General features: G+C 34.1%; 1 protein-coding gene across 3 annotated transcripts in view; it reads left to right on the plus strand.

Moving 5' to 3' along the window:
- Window positions 1-21,543, plus strand: part of LOC143233580 (coiled-coil domain-containing protein CG32809-like) — a 397,453-nt gene that overhangs the window by 112,515 nt on the left and 263,395 nt on the right. For all 3 annotated transcript variants that reach the window (XM_076469933.1, XM_076469932.1, XM_076469934.1), the window contains exon 2: window positions 4,153-4,749. In XM_076469933.1, coding sequence (XP_076326048.1) covers window positions 4,203-4,749 — 547 coding nt within the window. In that variant the 5' untranslated portion in view covers window positions 4,153-4,202. The remainder of the gene's footprint in view (window positions 1-4,152; window positions 4,750-21,543) is intronic.

Consider the following 21,543-nt stretch of genomic DNA (forward strand, 5'->3'; position numbering starts at 1 on the left):
GTCTTTTATTGCAAAACACTAAGCTGATAATTCGGCAAATTCGTATGAGAATTGTGTGATTTAATCATCTGAAGTTGTGTTTTCGAACGTCATCGATACCGTTCCCAGGTGGGCGGTTTTAAAAATAAGGGTCATAAACACTGAGGGGGTTGACAGAAAAGTTTTGATGGTTTCAAAGTTATATATATATATATATATATTAATTAAACCATAAGAATTGACTAACTTTGCCCAACAATTTTCATTTTCGTAAAATATTTTAATGGTATAAAAATTTATTAGAACAGAGCATGAACGCTAAATTTTGTTGAATGGGGCGTTGCGGGAAAAGAGTTAGTAAAATACTGATTTAAATCGTTTGGTGGCGATATATGCTCAGAGGATGAAACACCGTGCTCATATTTTCTATAAACGAAAGTATATAGTGAGCAGGTGAAAAGAATAGTTTTGCGTTACAATAATAACTTTCGTTAGGCTTAACGATATTAGTGACTTGGAATGTTACGTAAATAGCTTTATAGGCAATGATTAATAACTAAGTATGGACACCATCTGGGATAAATGATGTTATTATAGGCGAGATGTTTTACATATTTGTATACAGAGTCGAGAAGTGGATGTCACTGCTTCCTAGAAATAGCGCAAGCGTCGTCACTATAATTTCCATCCAATGTTCCTCTGTCACAAAATCATTTCTTTTATTTAACAAGCAGTTCACGTGTTATCGTGATGGCTCAATTTGTACATGATATCCCATAACAATCGGTCCCAAAGGGGAAGGTCAGAGATTGACTACTGAGAAAATGGTACTCATAAAAAGCTGACGCGAACAATGGCTCCATCTGGTGTTGACCCTGCAGCGCTAAGTGTTGTAACCATCTTGTCGATAGAACCTTGTGATCTGTGTTTAATACCGTGTTGTACTTTTTACTGTTAGTAACAGAATAATAGTTATCTGTCCCATCCTGTGATTACATGTCAGGCTATTGTACATATAATGACGTGGGGAGCCCACTGGCGGCATTTAAAAACCCAACAAAAACAATATACATGGTACCTTATACAGGCATACAAAGTGGTTTGTTTACAAATACATATAATAATCATGTAACCGCCTTGTATACATCTCTAGGTGTGTGGTTTAAGTGGACACGTTTCCCGATGGGACAACGTTAAGTCCACAAATTTAACGCTAAAAGACAGGGTTAAAATTTCTGCTGTGGACACAGCAGATAGCGCCCATTGAGGCTTTCCTCTGAAAGCAAATTCTCAGTTGGGGTTACGTCATTCTTATATACACATAATTATACACTATCAAATAGGAAGGGTTTGCAGGTAGCGACTTCGAATACCAACAACGAGCATGCTCGCCCTTTCAGCTGTGGGGGCGTTATAATGTATGGTCAATCCCAATTTTCGTTGGTAAAAAATAGCCACAGAATTTACGATGGATGGTGTTGACTAGTTGGCTTTCCTCTTGTCTAACACTGTTAAAATAGGGCCGGCCGGCGAAGATGGTCCAGTGTAGATTTGAGAGAATTCAACAAAACAAACAAACAAAAATAATGTTTGTTACAGTGTATCGTTTCAGTTACAACTGGGAAGAATGAACTAAACAGCACAAGTTACATCCAGAGTTATTGATTAATGTCTGCGTAAGAAACTATTTTTAGAATGCACTAAAGCGGTAAGCACTTCACAAAAATCATTTCAAATATTTATTGAGAAAAAATTAATACTCATGACCAAGCTACTAAATCCCTAAGAGTAATAAACCAAAAATTGTTACCAGAAATTCAACCATCCTTGTATTCAGGTGGTCTGTTCTGATTCCGCTAAGAAAACACAAAACCAAAATCAGATATCACTGAACGCAGGCATATTTACTTCGCTAATTAGCGACTTCTTCAAAAAGGATCAAATAAAATGTCTTGAAATTAAAACTGTATAAGATTCGTGATGGTTCAGTGGTAAACTGGAGGGATTATAATGCTAAAAATATGGTTTCAAGCACACCAGAGACAACTTATTGTGTAGTTTTGTGCTCAATAATAACAAAAATTATATTCAAAATAAAACAATAATAATTGTTTGTTGGTTTTTACACCGTGAGCTATCAATGTTCTGTAAGTCCGAAGTGTGCCACTAGGGGGCGCGATAATATATACAAAACCTTTTCCTCCAATGTATTAAAATCACTTACAATAATAAAAAATAAAATAAAATAACATATAGATTTTCATCTTTTACTACTAAAATAAAACTTGAAACACTTCCCTTGATAGTGAGGCCCGGCATGGCCAGGTGGTTAAGGCATTCGACTCGTAATCTGAGAGTCGTGGGTTCGAATCCGCGTCACACCAAACATGCTCGCCCTTTCGGCCGTGGGGGCGTTATAATGTGACGGTAAATCTCACTATTCGTTGGTAAAAGAATAGCCCAAGAGTTGGAGGTAGGTAGTGATGACTAGCTGTCTTTCCTCTAGTCTTATACTGCAAAATTAGACACGGTTGGCGCAGATAGCCCTCGTGTAGCTTTGCGCGAAATTAAAAACAAATCGTAAACAAATAAAACCCTGCTAGTAAAAAATGCAACCTCCGACTTCTCTAAAACAGAGAACAAAAACACATATAAAACCTTCTGGTGTAATTAAAACTAAAACCATATAGATTTTCCACATTTTAATACTCTAAAACAAACATTTAAAGTCTCTATATCCCATACTCTGAAAAACAAAGCCAAAAAACGCACACGTATAAACCGTAAACTCCAACGTTCACTTAAATTGATTGGTAAGAAATTTTTAGAATACTCCTACGATAATTTTCATGAATCGATCAATTGATTTTTAACACACGACCAAGAACGTGTCTCTTGAAATGCGTTATTACACAATTAAGAAAGGATTCATTGATTATTTCTTCAATAATGTGTAGATTTCTCACAGAACTGTTCTATATACTTAAATATATACGTATATAACACGTTTATTTTACATGTATTGATTGTATTACACTCCCTACATATGTACCCTGGCGGGTCAACGGTAAGCCTACGGACTTACAACGTTAAAATCCTGAGTTCGATTCTCCACATACATACCTTTGTGTACCTTTGCGCTGAAACTGAAACAAAGTGCTTTTCGGGATAAAGTATGAACAGCGTAATTTGTTCGCAGTTAAAGATTTGGCGGCGAGTGCTGTTAATTATTTTGCTAGTTCAAGATTAGTAAAAATAGCTTTTTGTGTAACTTTGGGCGAAAAGCCTAAAATTAATCGTAATCAAGTGTTAAAAAGTTGGGTAATTTTTTTGACAGTAAATGTTCAAATACACTTTAATACACTTCGGGAAAATATTTCTCGACACCAAAAGTGTTACATATTAACTTACTTTTAAAAGACAGATAACAAGACAGGTGATTGACGTGAACTTTAGGTTGAAGGTAACGAAACAAGTTTTCTTTTAACAAGTCTGATATCACGCAAAATGTTAAAATCTACCTGGATTACTGATGTATGGGAAAATATGTTAGTGGCTTCCAACATTTTTCTTCAAAATGCAGACTTTTAAATGATTCCAAGATGTTCACGTTCGTTATTTCACGTTTTAATTAGGGTTCATCCGCTTTTTTATGAGTACAGACATATACCGAGTTGTAGCTTTTGGGCGGCCATAATAATGATGGGGACAGTTAACATAAAATTCAACATTCAAGTGCAGAAGTTTAAGGCTGCGAATGGAATGAGTTTTTTTTAAATATAAAAATAGTACCAAATTAACTTTCTTCTTTAGCTGTACGATATTAACGAACAAAAGCTATCAAACACGCCTTTTGCAACCGACGTCTAAATCAATAATGTAACTAAATTTAAAAAACGCCAACTTTCAACAAATTACGAAATTTAATGCGTTTGTTTCAGTAGGTGTAACAATAGACTAATTTAGTTACTAACATTTCTCAAACCCATTTTTAAGGCCATCTGAACATAATTAATTTGTTTACATGACAAAACGGATTTTACCCTCATTGGCACTTGTCATTTAATAGTGCCGATTTAAAGAAAATCTATCTTACGTGCTGAAATAACAAACATACATCTCCGAATATTTCTTCTTTAATAACATTTGTTGTACGGTTTATTTATTCTCTAGAAACCTGAACGTCTATAAGTGTCTTGACGTTTGCATCATATCGACAAAAGATGCCGTTTAGCATCAAAAGATTTGCCATGCACTGCAGTACCAGCATGCCATCTGGATCTCGATCTGACGAAAGCAAGAAAAATGTTCAACCAAATGACCAGAGGAGGCCAGCGTCCTCTAGTGCAAGAAAAATTATAAAAAAGTCCGCGTCACAGGAGGAACACAAGGGAAAGCAGACGTCCAGTCAAGGACTTCAGTCCAGCCACTCAGTGGATTCGGCAGAACTAAAAAGACTCAGGAAACAGCAAAACCTAATCCATCGTGATGAAGAAAATAATGGAGCCGATAAAAATGGAATTGTTTCAGTTAGACCGTCTGGTGAAGAAAGTAGAAGAATTCCACGTGACGCGTTGCGACGTGCCCAACGTGACTTTCAGGATAAATCAAGCTGCGATCAGAGCTCAGCGCTCCCTGGTAGATGGCGCGCACCCGGGCGAATAAGAAGTGGTGCTGAATGGCGAGGAATGTATTATGATGAACAACCAGAGGACAACGACGAAGAAAGAAAGCTCTTTATGAGACGTGATGGAACTACACGTTATTTTGGTGAGTAAAACTTTTTTTTTTTTTGAGGGGTGGAAGGGTAGAAAAGGGTCAAGCGTATTTAATGTATATGAACTAAACATACAAAATGAAAACCTGGTATCGTTGTACGTAACTGGGGAAGTTTCCAGCTGCCATGAAACAATGCGGGTAAAAAGTGATTTTTTAAAACGTAATTCAAATGCTTGCAGAGGCAAAATATGCAGAAATTAAAATAAATTTCAAGTAACCTATAAATACACCATTCGCAACTTCATACATTTTTGACTTACATTGTTATTTGTGTCTGCAGGTTTTGGCTTTACGCTTACTTAGATAACATTTTAATACATACATTTATTTCAAGCGTGTTAAGGGGTGCGACTCGTAATCCGAGGGTCGCGGGTTCGCTTCCCCGTCGCGTCAAACATACTCGCCCTTTCAGCCGTAGGGGTGTTATAATGTAACGGTCAATTCCACTATTCGTTGGTAAAATAGTCCAAGAGTTGACGGTGGGGGGTGTTGACTAGCTGCCTTCCCTCTAGTCTTACACTCCTAAATTAGAGACGGCTAGCACAGATAGCTCTCGAGTAGCTTTGTGCGAAATTCAAAAACAAACAAACAATACATTTATTTTGCCTTTTGTATTAACCTATCTTTCATATCTTTATTTCCTCTCGTGTCTGTAAGAGTGAATAAAACCAGACTTGGAGAAATACGAAATAGTTGTTTATATTATAAGTTAAAGACAATGTGTTAGATTAATGGAACAGCTTTGGCACCTTCACAAACGCCTTATGGATCAGTGGAAATGTCATTTAAAATAATTTGTTGTCAGTTCTTAAATAAAATTCACTCACTCATTGACCACCATAATAAGATAGCAATGAATCACTTCTTCTGCAGTGAAGATAGGGTGTTTTGTTTTCCATAAAAGACGATAAATGTGATAACTCTGTACAGTGCAGTACACGGTGTGTTTAGTATATTCAAAAATTCACTGGACAAAGTGTTTACCTACCATAGGTTTAGGTTTCTTTTTTTGGAGTTAACAAGGCGAACTCTAATGTTTAGTTTGTTTCTCCTGCTAGTGTTGCAGTAAGTAGAATGAATAAAATAGGGAACCGAAAATTGCTGCTTTTAGTGTATCTAACTGTTTGGATAATAACACGTGCTACGAACGTGCAGTAAAGTTGCCACTTCACATAGGTTTATAAAAGAAAGACTTCGTGTATTGTTTACGTCATATGGAAAACAAGATTTTGTGAGTCTTGAGAATTTTTGTCTGTTTCAACGACTTCAGTTAGAGACGAACGGTTTTTGCCTTTAAAATACTGCTCCATTGATAGCCTTCATCTACATATGTACTAACACAGCGTACATTTAGTTACACCATTCATTACGAAGTTGTGGTGTTAAGACGTAACCCCCACGTAATGTAGTGTTAAGATATAACTCTACGTGCAACATATAAGTATCGTACGTAATTTTAAAGATTACATTTAGTGGTATTAGCAGTAACTAGAACGCAAGTTTAAGTTGTATATGTATTAAGACACAATTCTGTAACGATTTGTATTAAACCTCAGGTTAATGTATACTGGTAGAAATACCCTTCCCTGGACAGGTATAACTGTAGTTCCTGGGTAAGGGTATTGGACCTGTGGCTTTTAATGAAATTCTCTGACAGTTCTACAAGGCCAGGTAGTTAAGGCGATCGACTCGTAACCAGAGAGTCGCGGGTTTAAACTCCCGTCACACCAAACATACTCGCCCTTTCAGCCTTGGGCGCGTTATAATGTTAGGGTCAATCCAACTATTCGTTAGTAAAAGAGTAGCCCAAGGGTTGGCGGTGGGCGGCCATGATTAGCTGCCCTCCCTCTAGTCTTACACTGCTAAATTAGGGACGGCTAGAGCAAATAGCCCTCGTGTAGCTTTGCGTGAAATTCAAAAACAAAGAAACAAACAGTTCTACAACGATATATTCGTACTTTAAAATCAATAATGTTTACCATCTATAATAAACAGGATTTTATTGAAATTTTAGTTTGAAAATTAGTTATCATCACAACATTACATCACAGAGGAGACTTTACTTTGTATACAAAGTGCCTTGCTTTTCCGTTATAATACACACGACATTTTAGCTAAAGTAAAACATATTTTTTAAGTTCGTTCTTGATTGTTTTACATTTGAAAGTTACTGTAATTTTATTAGTTAAATCAGAAACATATTTTTGTGTAAAATGCAATTGTTTTATTTATTGTTGCCAGCTATAAAATTACTGCCTAGTTACAAAAATAATACCAATTATCATTGGTGTCCATTGGTATCGTAGTTTCCAAGATCCAAGTTTTGGACGTAAACTTCACAAGCTCCATTATAATAAGATACTGGATTTATATAGACTTGACACAAAGACAGAATACTTTTGATAAGGTTCACACTTCGCCTACATCTGATATTTGCCACTGTGTTATAGGGATTTCAACTCTTATTACTAAGAGTGGACAAGAGGAAATAAAATGGGTTTCATGTAGTGTGGGAGTGTATATTATATATGTGGGTATTTTCAATAAATATGTTTCACAAACATAGCTGTTTATAACACAAACAGTTCCATCTATACATTGTATAAACAACTTTGTTAATAGTGTTGTTTATTCATTATATAAAGACAACCAGCTACACCAGCTGTGTTAACAATATATTTTGGAAAGACAACCAACGTCGTTAACAATGTTGTTTAGACATTCTATAAAGACAACCAATGTTGTTTATCCACTGTATAAAGAACTTCGTTAACAGTGTTGTGTATACATTTTGTAAAGATAACCAACTTGGTTAACATTGGTGTCTATGCGTCCTACAAAAACACTAAATTTCAGTAGCAGTGTTGGCAATACATTCAGCGAATAACCTCGCGAAAAGTTCAGTCACGTCTTTGTTTTGAGAGTGAACTTCTCATAAAATTTGTTTTTTTTTCAGTTTAAGGTATAAAGACAAAGTGTGTGTGTATTTCTGGGTTCAAATCAGCTAGAGAAAAACTTTTCCAGTGAAATAGGTCGTCACTGGAGACTTGTTTGAGCAGAAGTTTATGATAAGTCACTCAAGCGAAAGGCAGGTGGCGCTAATATAATTTTCATGGTCGTTTATTTGTTAGGTTTTGATACCCGCTGTGGGCAGAACACAGATATTCCTTAAAGGCAAAATAAAACGTCAAATGAGCTAATTTTAAATTTAAAAATTTTTATGGGATCGAATAACAAAACTTAGAAGAAAAAGAATTCCTGGCTTAGGCAAAATCATACAAACGTGTATAGATTTGTATTTTATCTCATAAGAGAAGAACGTCGAGGTAACAGGAATTAAATATCACAAGTTATTTCATACTATTATTCTATAAATTATATAACTGAGTTTAAGAAAGAAGATTTCCCAACTTATGGGCTCCGCACGATAAAGAAAAGTCATGTCTTTCGCAGAGGTAAAATTAATACGTACACTTTTGATTTTGTGGATTAAATTATAATACATAGCCAGTGAGGATTAGAAAAAGTAGTCCGTATTTAATGAAGCTCATTATGAAACAAACACACAAGAAATACCAAAAAAAGTGGCATGTTAATTGGTTAGAATCAATTAAGTACTTTCGATATTAACGATGTTTTTGGCCATAATCCCAACATCATCTCGAGTTTCGACCAACATAGATTTAAATTAGTCTTAAGTTTATACATTAATGTAACAATAGAAAACAGCCTTAATAAGTTAAAAATTAATGACGAAAAGAAATAATCGAAGGTATTTAAACAGAACTAATAACACAGACGCATTAACTTTTAATAGCCTGCACAACTTCTTGGTTATATTATAACCTCAAATCAAAATATTTCAAAGTGTAGGCCACCATTTCGAAAACAATGACAAAGACAGCCAGTTTCACTAGCAGTGCTGCTTAATTTTCCGTAAAGACAGCTAAAATAACCATCAGTGCTGCCTAAACATTCCATCAAAAACAGCCAACTTCACTATCAGAGCTGCCTTAACATTCCATATAAACAGCCAACTTCACTATCAATGCTGCTGAACAATTCTATGAAAAACAGCCAACTTCACTCGCAATACTGCCTTAACATTTCATAAAAAACAGCCAACATTACCAATAGTGCCTATCTATACATTTCACACAGACAACCAATTTAATTAACAATGATATCTATATCTTATATAAAGATAATCAACTTCATTATCAGTGATATCTACATATTATATAAAGTTTATCAACTTCGCTATCAGTGATATCTACATATTATATAAAGACAATCAACTTCACTATTAGTGATATCTATATGTTATATAAAGATTATCAACTTCGCTATCAGTGATATTTACATATTATATAACGACAAAGAACTTTCACTATCAGTGATATCTACATAATTTATAACGACAACCAACTTTACTATCAGTGATATCTACATATTATATAAAGGCAAACAATTCTACAAAAATGCTCCTGTACATATTATAATGGTAGCCAATATTTAGTAATATTTAATATTGTCAACAAACTCTTGGAAAAAATATTTTTGGTCGCTAATTTAAGCAATGTGAAATAACTGTTAATTTTGAATGATCGGAACAAGACTTTTAATGATCAGTACCTTATTTTTTGATCAACAGTAAATGTACGCAGCAGTTTAGAAATATAAGCAAGTTAAATAATTAGAGAGCTGAGAAGAAAATAAAAAAACGAGTCTCAAAGTTCAGTTAGTTGGTTATCACTGTTATCTTGGAAGACCGTGTGCTTTTATAATTTCATAATAAATACGTAGATAAGTTTGTGTAATCCGAGTTTAGCTCTTGATCCACTTAATGAAAAAGAGTTTGTTTGAATTTCGCGCAAAGCTACACGTTAGCCGTCCTTAATTTAACAGTGTAACACTAGAGGGAAGACAGCTAGTGATCACCACCCACCGCCAACCCTTGGGCTATTCTTTTACCAATGAATAGTGAAATTAGTCGTAACATTATAGCGCCCCCACGGCTGAAAGGGTGAGCATGTTTGGTGTGATGGGAATTCGAACCCACGATCCTCGGTTTACGAGTCGAGCACCATAACCACCTAGCCATACCAGGCCTTGAAGAAATTTTTATCTTGCTAATTACAGGACTGATAAGTTTATATTTTCTCTGAAGTAACTGCAGACCGATAAAATCTCTCCATGGCAAACATCACTTTCCATGTTTATTGAATTTCGCGCAAAGCTATACGAGAGCTATCTGCAATAGTCGTTCCTAATTTAGCACTGTAAGATTAGGGGGAAGACAGCTAGTCACCATCACCCACCTCCAACTCTTGGACTACTCTTTTACCAACGAATAGTGGGGTTGACCGTCACATAATAACACTCCAGGACTGAAAGGGCGATCATCTTTGGTGTGACGGGGAAACGAACCCGCGACCCCCAGATTACGAGTCGAGCGCCCCCTACGCACCTGGCCATCCCGTGCCTGGTGTCAGTCTGTCTGGTTATTTTAGATTTTACGTCAAATATCTTTTTAATCACTTTACCATGTATACATGATAATTCTACGTGTACAATTAAAAATAAATGTTCTTCAGAATAAATAATTACGTTCATCACATTTTTGATTCCCTAAATATATGCAGTAGTATTTACATAATAATAATATCAAAGGACATAACTAATGCCAAACTTGAAGACTAATACAGAAGAGTAATAATTTGTGAAGAGCTAAAATATCAAATTATATCTGTCAACTTCCTTCAAAAGACAAAAAGTAGCACACTGAAAACACAAGATATAATTACCAAACTATTGTAAAGAAACACTCCTAAGTTATAGAAGAGGACTCCTCACATTTGAAGAACTGCGGACGTTTCAGAAAATTAGTTTTAAGTTCACGAAATGAATGAATAATTAAACAAGTGACGTCTGTAGATTATTTCAAGAACAGTTAATCTTGTGCAGAAAATGATATTTTAAATCCCTGGTGGGCGTTTTCCTTTCTGTTTCGAACAATGATTTCACTATTTCTCAGTTAGTCGTTCTACTCGTTTAAACTTTAGCACACTGGAATTTAAAAGTAGATTTGCTGATATTTTAATAGATGGAAATTAGTAAAGCTAATTTTTTATAGTTAATTTTACTTCTTTAATATTACAGTATTAGAAGTAACACAAAAATGTCTTGTATTTCCAAACATCTTACCCATTGGATACTACAGAAGTAGTCTGACGCCATATTTCACGGAATTGCGGACATGATTGACTCGTTTCTTAGAAGCAAAAGATGACACTTTTTTAAAAAATAACTTCCTACTGTTAAAAATTTGAGAACAATACATGGGTTAGAATCTATAATTCGTTAGAATATTATATATATGAAAAACAGAAAATAAGATAAAATTCAGAGAATTAGAGCGATTTCAGATTATCTAGGATTAGAGGACTGATAGGATAGAATTACAGGTTTTTACTTTACCTATGATAAAGGATTGATTGGGCAGAATTACAGGTTTTTAGTTCATCTAGAATTAAAGAATTCATTGAGTAGAATTACAGATTTTTAGATTACCTAGAATTAAAGGATTGATAGAGCTGAATTATAGGTTCTCATTAACCTGGGATTAAAGGATTGATTGGGTAGAATTACAGGTTTTATACTTCAGCCATGATTAAAGGATTGACTCGGTCGAATTACAGATTTTTAGTTTACCTAGAATTAAAGTATTGATAGCATAGAATTACAGATTTTTAGTTTACCTATCATTAGAGGATTTATAGGATAGAATTACAAATTTTTAGTTCAACTAGAATTAAACGATTGATTGGGTAGAAATGCAGGTTTTTATTTCACCTAGGATTAAAGGATCGATAGGATAAGAGTTACAGGTTTTTAGATCACCTGTAATTAAAGGATTGATTGGGCAGAATTACAGGTTTTTAGTTTATCTAGGATTAAAGGATTTATAAACAAGTATTACAGGATTTTATTTCACCTAGGATTAAAGGAATGATTGGATAGAATTACAAATTTTTAGTTTACCTCGGATTAAAGGACTTATAGAATAGAATTACAGGTTTTTACTTTACCTATGATAAAGGATTGATTGGGCAGAATTACAGGTTTTCAGTTCACTTAGAATTAAAGAATTCATTTAGTAGAATTACAGATTTTTAGATTACCTAGGATTAAACGATTGATTGAGTGGAATTACAGGTTTTTAATTTACCTTGGATTAAAGTATTGATAGTGCAGAATTACAGGTTTTTAATTTACCTTGGATTAAAGTATTGATAGTGCAGAATTATAGGTTTTTAATTCACCTATGTTTAAGGGATTTATTGTGTAGAATTACGGGTTTTAATTCAACTAGGATTAAAGGATTGATTGGGCAGAATTACAGGTTTTTAGTTCACCTAGGATTAAAGGATTTATAAAGTAAAATTACATGGTTTTAGTTAACCTAGAATTAAAGGATGCATAGGGCTGAATTGCAGATTTTTAACTTACCTAAGATTAAATTATTGTTGGGTAGAAATACTGGTTTTTGTTTACCTAGGATTAAATGATTGATAAAGTAGAATTACATGTTTTAGGTCACATAGGATTAAAGATTGATGGGCAGAATTACAGATTTTTAGTTCATCTCGGATTAAAGGATTTATAAAGTAGAATAATATGTTTTTATTTCACCTATGATTAAAGGATTGATTGGGTGGAAGTACAGGTTGTTAGTTTACTTAGAATTAAAGTATTGATAGTGCATAATTACAGGTTTTTAGTTCACCTATGTTTAAGGGATTTATTGTGTAGAATTATAGGTTTTAATTCATCTACGATTAAAGGATAGATTGGGCAGAATTACTGGTTTTTAGTTCATCTAGGATTAGAGGATTTATTAAGTAAAATTGCAGGTTTTTAATTCACCTAGGAATAAAAGATTAATTGGGTAGAATTACATAATTTTAGTTCACCTATGATTAAAGGATTGATTGGGTAGAATTGCAGGTTTGTAGTTTACCTAGGATTAAAGGATTGATAGTGTAGAATTACAGGTTTTTACTTCACATGTGTGTAAGAAATAGATTGGGCAGAATTATAGGTTTTAAGTTCACCTAGAATTAAAGTATTAATAGGATAGGATTACAGGTTTTTAGTTCACCTAGGATTAAAGGATTGATAGTATAGAATTACAGATTTTTAGTTTACCTAGAATTAAAGGATTGATAAAATAGAAATACAGGTTTATAGTTCATTTATGATTAAAGGAGTTATTGTCCAGAATTACAGGTTTTTAGTCCACCTATGATTAAACGATTGATTGAGTGGAATTACAATTTTTTAGTCCACCTGTGTTTAAGAGATTGATTGTGTAAAATTACACGTTTTTAATTCACCTAGGATTAAAGGATTAATTAGGTAGAATTACAGATTTTTAGTTCACCTAGGATTAAAGGATTGATAGAGTAGAATCATAGATTTTTAGTTTAGCTAGGATTAATGGATTGATAGGGTAGAATTACAGGTTTTTAGTTTACCTAGGATTAAAGAACTGATTTTTCTTTCTCAGCTCGAGTTACTCAGAAAGTTTATTTTTATGAAGCATTATTACGAATTAATACCACGAATATTTCTTATTATTAGAATCCAATGTTTGAATAAATAATGAAGGGGCATATTCTATGAAGTATTGAGCCTTGTGGTTACGGTGTGAGAAATTAGTGTGAGAGAATGTTGAAACATGTTTCAATATTTATATTTAGTTACTGTCATATGTTTGTTTTCGTTTACTTAAACTTGGTTTTCATAATAATATTAGAAGATTTACTGTCAGATAACAAGGACAATGCTTCTTCCTGATGTATGGAAAAATAATATTACTTGATAAATTAGGCATTTTGTTGTATGAAAACACAAGGGGTGTTTACTCCCGACTTTAATAATTATTAAGCGTGCAATTCTGTGAAGGAGGAGGATCACACACATTCTAATGTAAAACAAGAAACTGGGGATACTCGAGAGGATCTGAGGGTCGCGGGTTCGAATCCCCGTCGCACCAAACATGCTCGCCCTTTCAGCCATGGGGGCGTTATAATGTGACGGTCGATCCCACTATTCGTTGGTAAAAGAGTAGCCCACAAATTGGCGGTGAGTGGTGATGACAAGCTAGCTGCCTTCCCTCTAGTCTTACACTGCTAAATTATAGGCGGCTAGCGCAGATAGCCCTCGAGTAGCTTTGCGCGAAATTCAAAAATCAAATGCAAACCAAACGTCAGAGGATCCTACTTTACACAATAGGGATTAGAAACTCAGATACACTTTCTATCCTAACGTGAACACCAGAACTATGTGGCTTAGTAGAAACGAATGCAACGTATTTTAAACATTTTTATACTATCCTGACATAATAGTAATCTTGCAGTTTTGTATGGAATAAGAAAACCACGTCTTCCCTTTCCGCCTAAATTCGATTTGGATGAGGACAGTATATCTTCAACCCAACTTATATTAAGTGGAAAGGACGAAAACAGCAAACTTCCCAAACCAATTTACTGCAATCAAGTAATCGGATCTCCTGTAGCCTAGTAAAAAGGGGGGAAACATACGTTGAAACTTCACATGAAACATCAGGAATTATTCTAGTGAGGTAGCCAACAGCCAGCTTGCAGTATGGAAAACAGAGACAACGTACATACTCTAATCCACTATACAATAGGCTATCTGTGCTGTGGCCACTGTGGGGGATCAAAACCCGGTTTCTAATGTTGTAAGTCTGCAGACTTCCCGCTGAGCCACAAAGGGACAAAGAGGAGGGAAAAATAAGCACAATTTGAAAAATTACAAATCTATCGGTTTAGTGTGTAGGTAGATGTCTCTGCTCTTAGTTATGTTAAAAGTTTTGTTCAACATAAATATATTTAGGATTTTGTTCCAAACACGTGTAAAATCGATTTCAATATTATACCTATGGACCAGTGGCGTAGCTAGGGGGGTAAGGGGGTACATTTGTCCCCGGGCGCAGTATCGGGGATGGGGGGCGCCAAATTGATGTTACGTAATTAGGAATTATGGCGTACATTTTGTCACGAGGGGGCGTGAAAACTGACTTTGTCCCCAGACGCTGGCCCTAGCTACGCCTCTGCTATGGACCCAGCGTGGCTAACTTGGCCACAACAGGGTTGTGAGTTCGAATACCCGTCACACCAAACATACTCGCCATTTCAGCTGTGAGGTCGTTATATAATGTGACGGTTAGTCCTACTATTCATTGGTAAAGAGTAGTTTAAGAGTTGGCGGTGAGTAGTGATGACTAGTTGCCTTCCCTATAGTTTTTCACTGTTAAATGAGGGACAGCTAGCACAGATAACCTTTGTGTAGGTTTGCGCGAAATTAAACAAACAAGTAATTATACCTGTGGTCACCAATATATAAATTTAAGTCGTGATACAATTTTATGGGAAAATGGGTATGTTATCCCTTTTGACGAATTAAATTTACATTTTCGAGATTTTTTCATGACATAATATCAACTCCATGCTACTGAATACAAAAAAAAAGACTCCTGTTACTTGTTAATAACATCAGCTTCTTCAAAATAACATTTATTTTGGACAGTCATTCGTTGCCATTGTTTCGTATAAATTCATAATTAATGAAACGCTATCTTAAGATATGATAAGTTGCTTGTTTTTGTTTCCTTACGGTAATATCGAGTGGATATTTTAAAGTATTCCCACTAATATTTTATTTTAACTACATCGACTCACCTGGTTAACATTGCAGTGATTAAAAAAAGTCCTATGTTTAAATAGATGAACATGGATAACATGTATTTTCCATAGAAAAGAAACATTCCACCCCCTGCATTATCGGAAATTTAGGACGTGAAGTAATTCGTTAGGTTTCAGAATCTTTGAGTTAGTTTAGTTTATTTTGGTTTGTTTTGAATTACGCGCAAAGCTACACGACAGCTATCTGTCACCACACACCGCCAACGCTTGGGATACTCTTTTACCAACGAATAATGGGATTGACTGTAACTTTATAACGCCCCAACAGCTGAAAGGGCGAGCATGCTTGGTGTGACGGGAATTCGAATCCGCGATCCTCGGATTACGTACGCGTCGAGTGCCTCAATCACCTAGCCATACCGGGCTCTTTGATTTAGTATAATGGCAGATAATAATTGGTTAATTATTCTTGTGGTTTTTGCTGTAGATCTGATTGTTTGGTTTGAAAACATATCTGTTTGATAAATAATTTGACCTGGAAAACTTCGAATTAGCAAAATTAAGCACCATTTCTCAACTTATTATACTAATAAATAGACCAATTTGAAATTAAGGACATAACCATACAATGAAGCCAGCTATTTCATTATTATTACTATTTAGATATATCGTATTGCCCTTAATTAACTCTCCCGGTAACATTTCAAGATGCAAGGGTGCGCTAATTTTCCAGTGTGAATGTTTGTTCTTTTTTCTTTCAAATCAAAATAACGGTAATATAAGTGGATTATATGTGCTATAAGGGAAGTTTTATAAAAAGACCAGGACTGCGATAATTGAAATGGGGGTTTAAGTAGGACAATACTGTACATAAATGTATTAAGTTTTGTTATTTTAGATGTAACGAACATCAATTTGGTTATTTTTAGCAACGGAATAGTAGCTTACAGAAAGTCTCGGAGTTTGTTTTTTCAACCATGATCTTTTAGCTCGTTAACTTCGTCTACTGTTGATTTACAGTTTTGTACTCAGAGGGTCAAACTATTTTGATTGGTGTATTTGGTCACGCCCAAAGACTCATAGATTATTTGCCCTAATCACGCTTAAAATAATTTCAATTTGACTACATGTAGGCCTGTATAAATCTGCATGAGTAATAAAGTCAAAGAGGGTGTACGCGCGCGCCAAGGTTGGTTTTGCTGGCGTACAAAAATATAAAGGAAAAGCAAAAGTTTCATAGAATAATTTACACTAACTCTCTAAAATAATTTCATTTGCCGTAGCTATTGAAGATTTCCTCTTGTTGTCTTTCATGACTAAATCTTTTCTAATTATTTATTTTTTTCATGTTTAAAAATCAATTTCAAAATTTATGGATTTAGGCCTATCTAAGCCTAAGTTACGGAGGTAAGGACTTTCAGTACCATCCTTTATTGGATTGGATCAGCAGTAAGTGTGATGACTTATATAACAAAAACAAAATTCAAAAATATTGGAACACACATCTATAACAAAATTAAATAAATAGATAAAATATAATTACTTGCAACGTTTCAGGCAGAAGCCTTTCGCTAAAACTTGCGTTCCGATACACGTTGTCCGTTAAATATCTTTCTTCTTAAGAATACGTAAACAAGTTTTTAATATGTTTTGAACTGCAGCACCGCCTACTGACTAAAACTGGCAATTTTTCACCTGATGCAAATATTTATATAGTTTTAAAATTATTGACGTTAAAATGTATACATATATATATTCATATAGGTCTAATCAACATGAACTTATGATATTGCGTCTGAAAATGAATAAATTCTGATTTTTAATAGCATTTGGTAGTCACACTTAGTTTATAACTTCATTGTGAATATGTTTTTCCAATAATATTTTAGCTACCTCAGTTCTGTGTCTTTAACTTTTAGCCTCTTTAGTCTAATACTCGGCATGGTCAGGTGGTTAAGGCACTCGACTCGCAATCCGAGAGTCGGGGGTTCGAATCCAGTCGCACCAAACATACGTTACTTAAATAGTAGCCCAAGAGTGGGTGGTGATGACTAGTTGCTTTCCCTCTAGTCTTACACTGCTAAATTATGGACGGCTAGCGCAGATAGCACTCGTATAGCTTTGCGCGAAATTCAAAACCAAACAAAATTTCAGTCTAAAATTGTACAAATTAGGTGACAAAAGCCACTTCAATTTAAGAAGATGACATTACTTAGAAGTTTCACAGTTTTTGTAATAACTTGGAAAAGTAATCCGAGTAAAACTAAAGATCTTAACTATAAGCCAATGTAAAAGTTACATGAACAAAAAGTTTCTTACTGCCTTAATACCGTACCAAACCAGCTTTTCGCCATTTAACTGTTACAATGTTGGTTGTAGTAACATACTCACTCGGACGACTATTGAAAAGTTTTATAGTTAGAGGCCATGAAATTGCAGCACCACCTAGAGGCAAAAACAGCAGTTATAGACCTACTAGTTGTTAAGTTTTCTTTCTTTTCGTGTTTAAGCATAGTAGAATGAATTATGCTTTTGTCAGGTAGGCCATTTCGATCTTTCTAGTTATTTAACAGGAACTTTTTACGATGATTTCATGTTTATAGGTGTGCAAACTTCCATAAATTTGTAGGCTCACAAAATTCTGAATTAATTAATACATACTCTTAGGCTGTTTACCTTAATTAACGCTGAGATGCTCTAGAACTGCGAGCTGCTAACCATCTAGGAGAAATATTCAACTTTTAGTGATCTAAAACTAATTATACTTGTCGTGATATGACTTGAAATTCTTCTTGGCAGCGAAGTCTGATCAACAACTGCGTTGTTATCTAGAGATGAAGTGATTTCAGGCACACCCTTTATATGCGTTTCGTACAAGAAACTGATAAATGGCGGAAAAGCATCAACATTTCGTCATCAGAAAGAATGAAATAAAGAAAATAAAATTAATTTTGTTCCTAATCACAAGTTCATTTAGATTAAACTGAGTGACCGTCAAACAGATGTTGGTTATTACTGGTAAATAAAAGAAGTAACTTAAAACATGGGTAAGTCTTCTGGTGAGTACAACCTTAACTTTATTCGTCATTTTTCATAAGTTAATTAATACAGAAGAGTTGTGAATTGCTATGCATTCTAGTAAAGTGAACACTAAATCGTATTTTTATGCATGTATTTTAATTTCTTACAAGTTCTAGAATATTAAGTAAACATGATGAAAATCACTTGGAGCAGTTATGTCGTCCGTCTTTTCTTCCAGCTTAATTAAGTTTCCTGGTCTTTACAATATCAACATGAACAAAAGTATTATTGTTCTGATTTGTTTAAAAACATAAATTATTTATTAATTAATTGACGTAATAAAACGTCCATGCACGGGCTCACAATGAAATCAGCTCATACTTCCAAGACGTTATTGAATAAAAGAAAACGAAACTTTTTTATTTAATATTTATATATACATTATAACCATAGATTTTAAGTCAGAACAAAACACATTAAAATTAAACAAAATAAGCTGCATTTTTAAAAAAAGGATTCTCGGGTACAAGTTACAACGTGGGATTACAAAATGTATAATAGGTTTTAGAGGTTACCTAGGAAACATTTTATAATCCCTCGGTGTAACTTGTACACAAGAACCCTTTTTTAAAAATGTAGCTTATTTTGTTTAATTTTAATATTTTTTATTATGGCTTAAAAATTATGATTATAATATAACTAATCAGAGGTTAGGATTTGTTGTTTCTAATGCAGTCCTTCCTTGTGGTTTTGTTTACTTGTTTAACTTCATTTAAATGTAATTATTTAATTTCAATATATATATATAATTTTCAGTATCAAAACCACAGCTGAGATGGTTTGGTTAAACTGTAGAGTTAATCAATTAATCAACGAACCTTTTATACAAAAAGAAACAAACCAAACAGACATAACAAAGTCGATTCTTACACAAACATGTCTCTTGTGAATGTAGCCCTTCTTCCATTCGAATTATTTCAGTATCTTAACTAAGCCCAGTGATGAATACAATCTCCGTATAAAAGAGAGTCCACTAATGAAAAAATTCAAGTAAAGGTTTTATCAGTCATATGTAGATATGTTAATGTCGTGATAAACACTTATATCTTAAGACTCATGAACTTACCATTTCGTAAGCACTCAAATGAACACTTTTGGATTTTCGTGAAACTCATGAAAAATGGATCAGTAGAAGACAAAAAAACAAAACACTTGAAAAGTGCCCTACTTGTAATGAGCTATAGACTGTTTGTATTGTAATTTGTATAATTGTCGAATATGTATGTTCTCTAAGAAAAGAAACATAAGAAACATGACATTTATTGGATAATCATTAGATATAGAACTTGCATCTTGTCACTGTATTTGAAATCGTAAAGCGATAATTATTATACACTAGAAAAAGTACCCGGCTTCGCTCAGGTTATTATGTTGATTTATTAAGATGGCTGTGTTATTGATAATTCTAGTTGCCACTACACGTTACATAAGTAACTTATATATATAAAAGCCACTGTGGGTCAATTCCCAACTGATTGTAAACTTAAACGTTTCTGAATTAAGGTATATTCTGTTACGTCACCAATGTCTTTAATAAAAAAAAATCAACAAATATTTTTCAATTTCTGTGTTTCATTTATATTACATTTCATTTTATACTTTCAGTATATAGACTAACAACAATATTAGGTTGTACTTTTGTTTCGACAAGGCATAAAAGCCACTGTTGGAACGCATTGTTACCAAAACGCACTGGCTTTGCAATGTATTAGAACTTGTTATATAAGGGACCACTTTTTTCGGTGAGTGTTTTCGCTAGCTTGCCTCATTAAAAAGATGCGCGTGCACGCACGTTTGCTGATAAGTAATAATACCCAGGTGCACACTCTCAGGATACACTTAGTATGGATGCAAAATTTTAGGTTTGTAGGTTCTTTTCTCTTGGAGCTATGACGGGCTCATTGTTATGTGTTTAAAAACATGCGTCTAAACGTACGCATACACGTGAGTGTCATTCTGTCTATACGTGATTTCTATTTGTAATATAGGAATTGCTTCTTTTCTGTGTGGTTTCTCATATAAAAATTGCGCACGCGTACGCAATTATTTGCGTACCAATGTATAAATTTATAATTTATTATTATAAATAATAACACCTAAGTGTAAAACCTCAGGGTCCACTTATTATAGATGCAAATTTTCAGTTTCTAGAACCTTTGTTCTTGGAGCTATGGCGGTCATACATACACAGACGCGCGCGCGTACGCACACACGTGAGTGTCTGTCTGTGATTTCTATTGGTAATACAAGGAACCATTTCTTTTCTATGTGGTTTATTCTCTAGCTTGCCTCATTAAAAAGATGCGCGTGCGCGATGCACATAGATAAGTAACAATACGCAGGTTTCTAGATTATTTCAGCTTGGAGTTATGGCGGTCACACAAACGCAAACATACTGACACGTCCATTTATTATTATTATGGATAAAGAGCTTAATAATTAATTTCATCATTACATTTAGAACGGTGACTGATAATTATCAGATATAGAACTAGAAATCGGGTTTCGATACCCGTCGTAGTCGTAGTACAGATAAAGCATATATTTACTAATTATTATTTTTGTTTATAAATAAAAAAACAAATGTTTCGTATAATTATTATACTTAGAAATGGAAATTGATAATTATTAAAAGTATAAAACTTAAGGTTTCGCTGTCTTATTATTTATTTTTTATTTTCTTTCCTCACTCGTAATAGGCAACAACATAAAAGTAAAGCTTAATCGCAGATTGTCTTCTAAAATACGACCACCGTGTTGTTTGTGGCGATTAATGTAGAAGGCAATTTAGGTGCTTAGTTAGATTGAGAAAGACATGGGTGTTAAATCAAGCATTTTAGTTAATTAATTAATTTTCCCTTCAATTAATTGGCGTCGAGTAGACGTGAAATTTGGTAAGCGACGGATTTTGTACACAAAACAGAACAGAAAAAAAAGAGTTACAGCACCAGTCATTGGCCTCCCTTGCAGT

Source organism: Tachypleus tridentatus, chromosome 12 (assembly GCF_004210375.1).
Source record: "Tachypleus tridentatus isolate NWPU-2018 chromosome 12, ASM421037v1, whole genome shotgun sequence".
Lineage (NCBI taxonomy): Eukaryota > Metazoa > Arthropoda > Merostomata > Xiphosura > Limulidae > Tachypleus > Tachypleus tridentatus.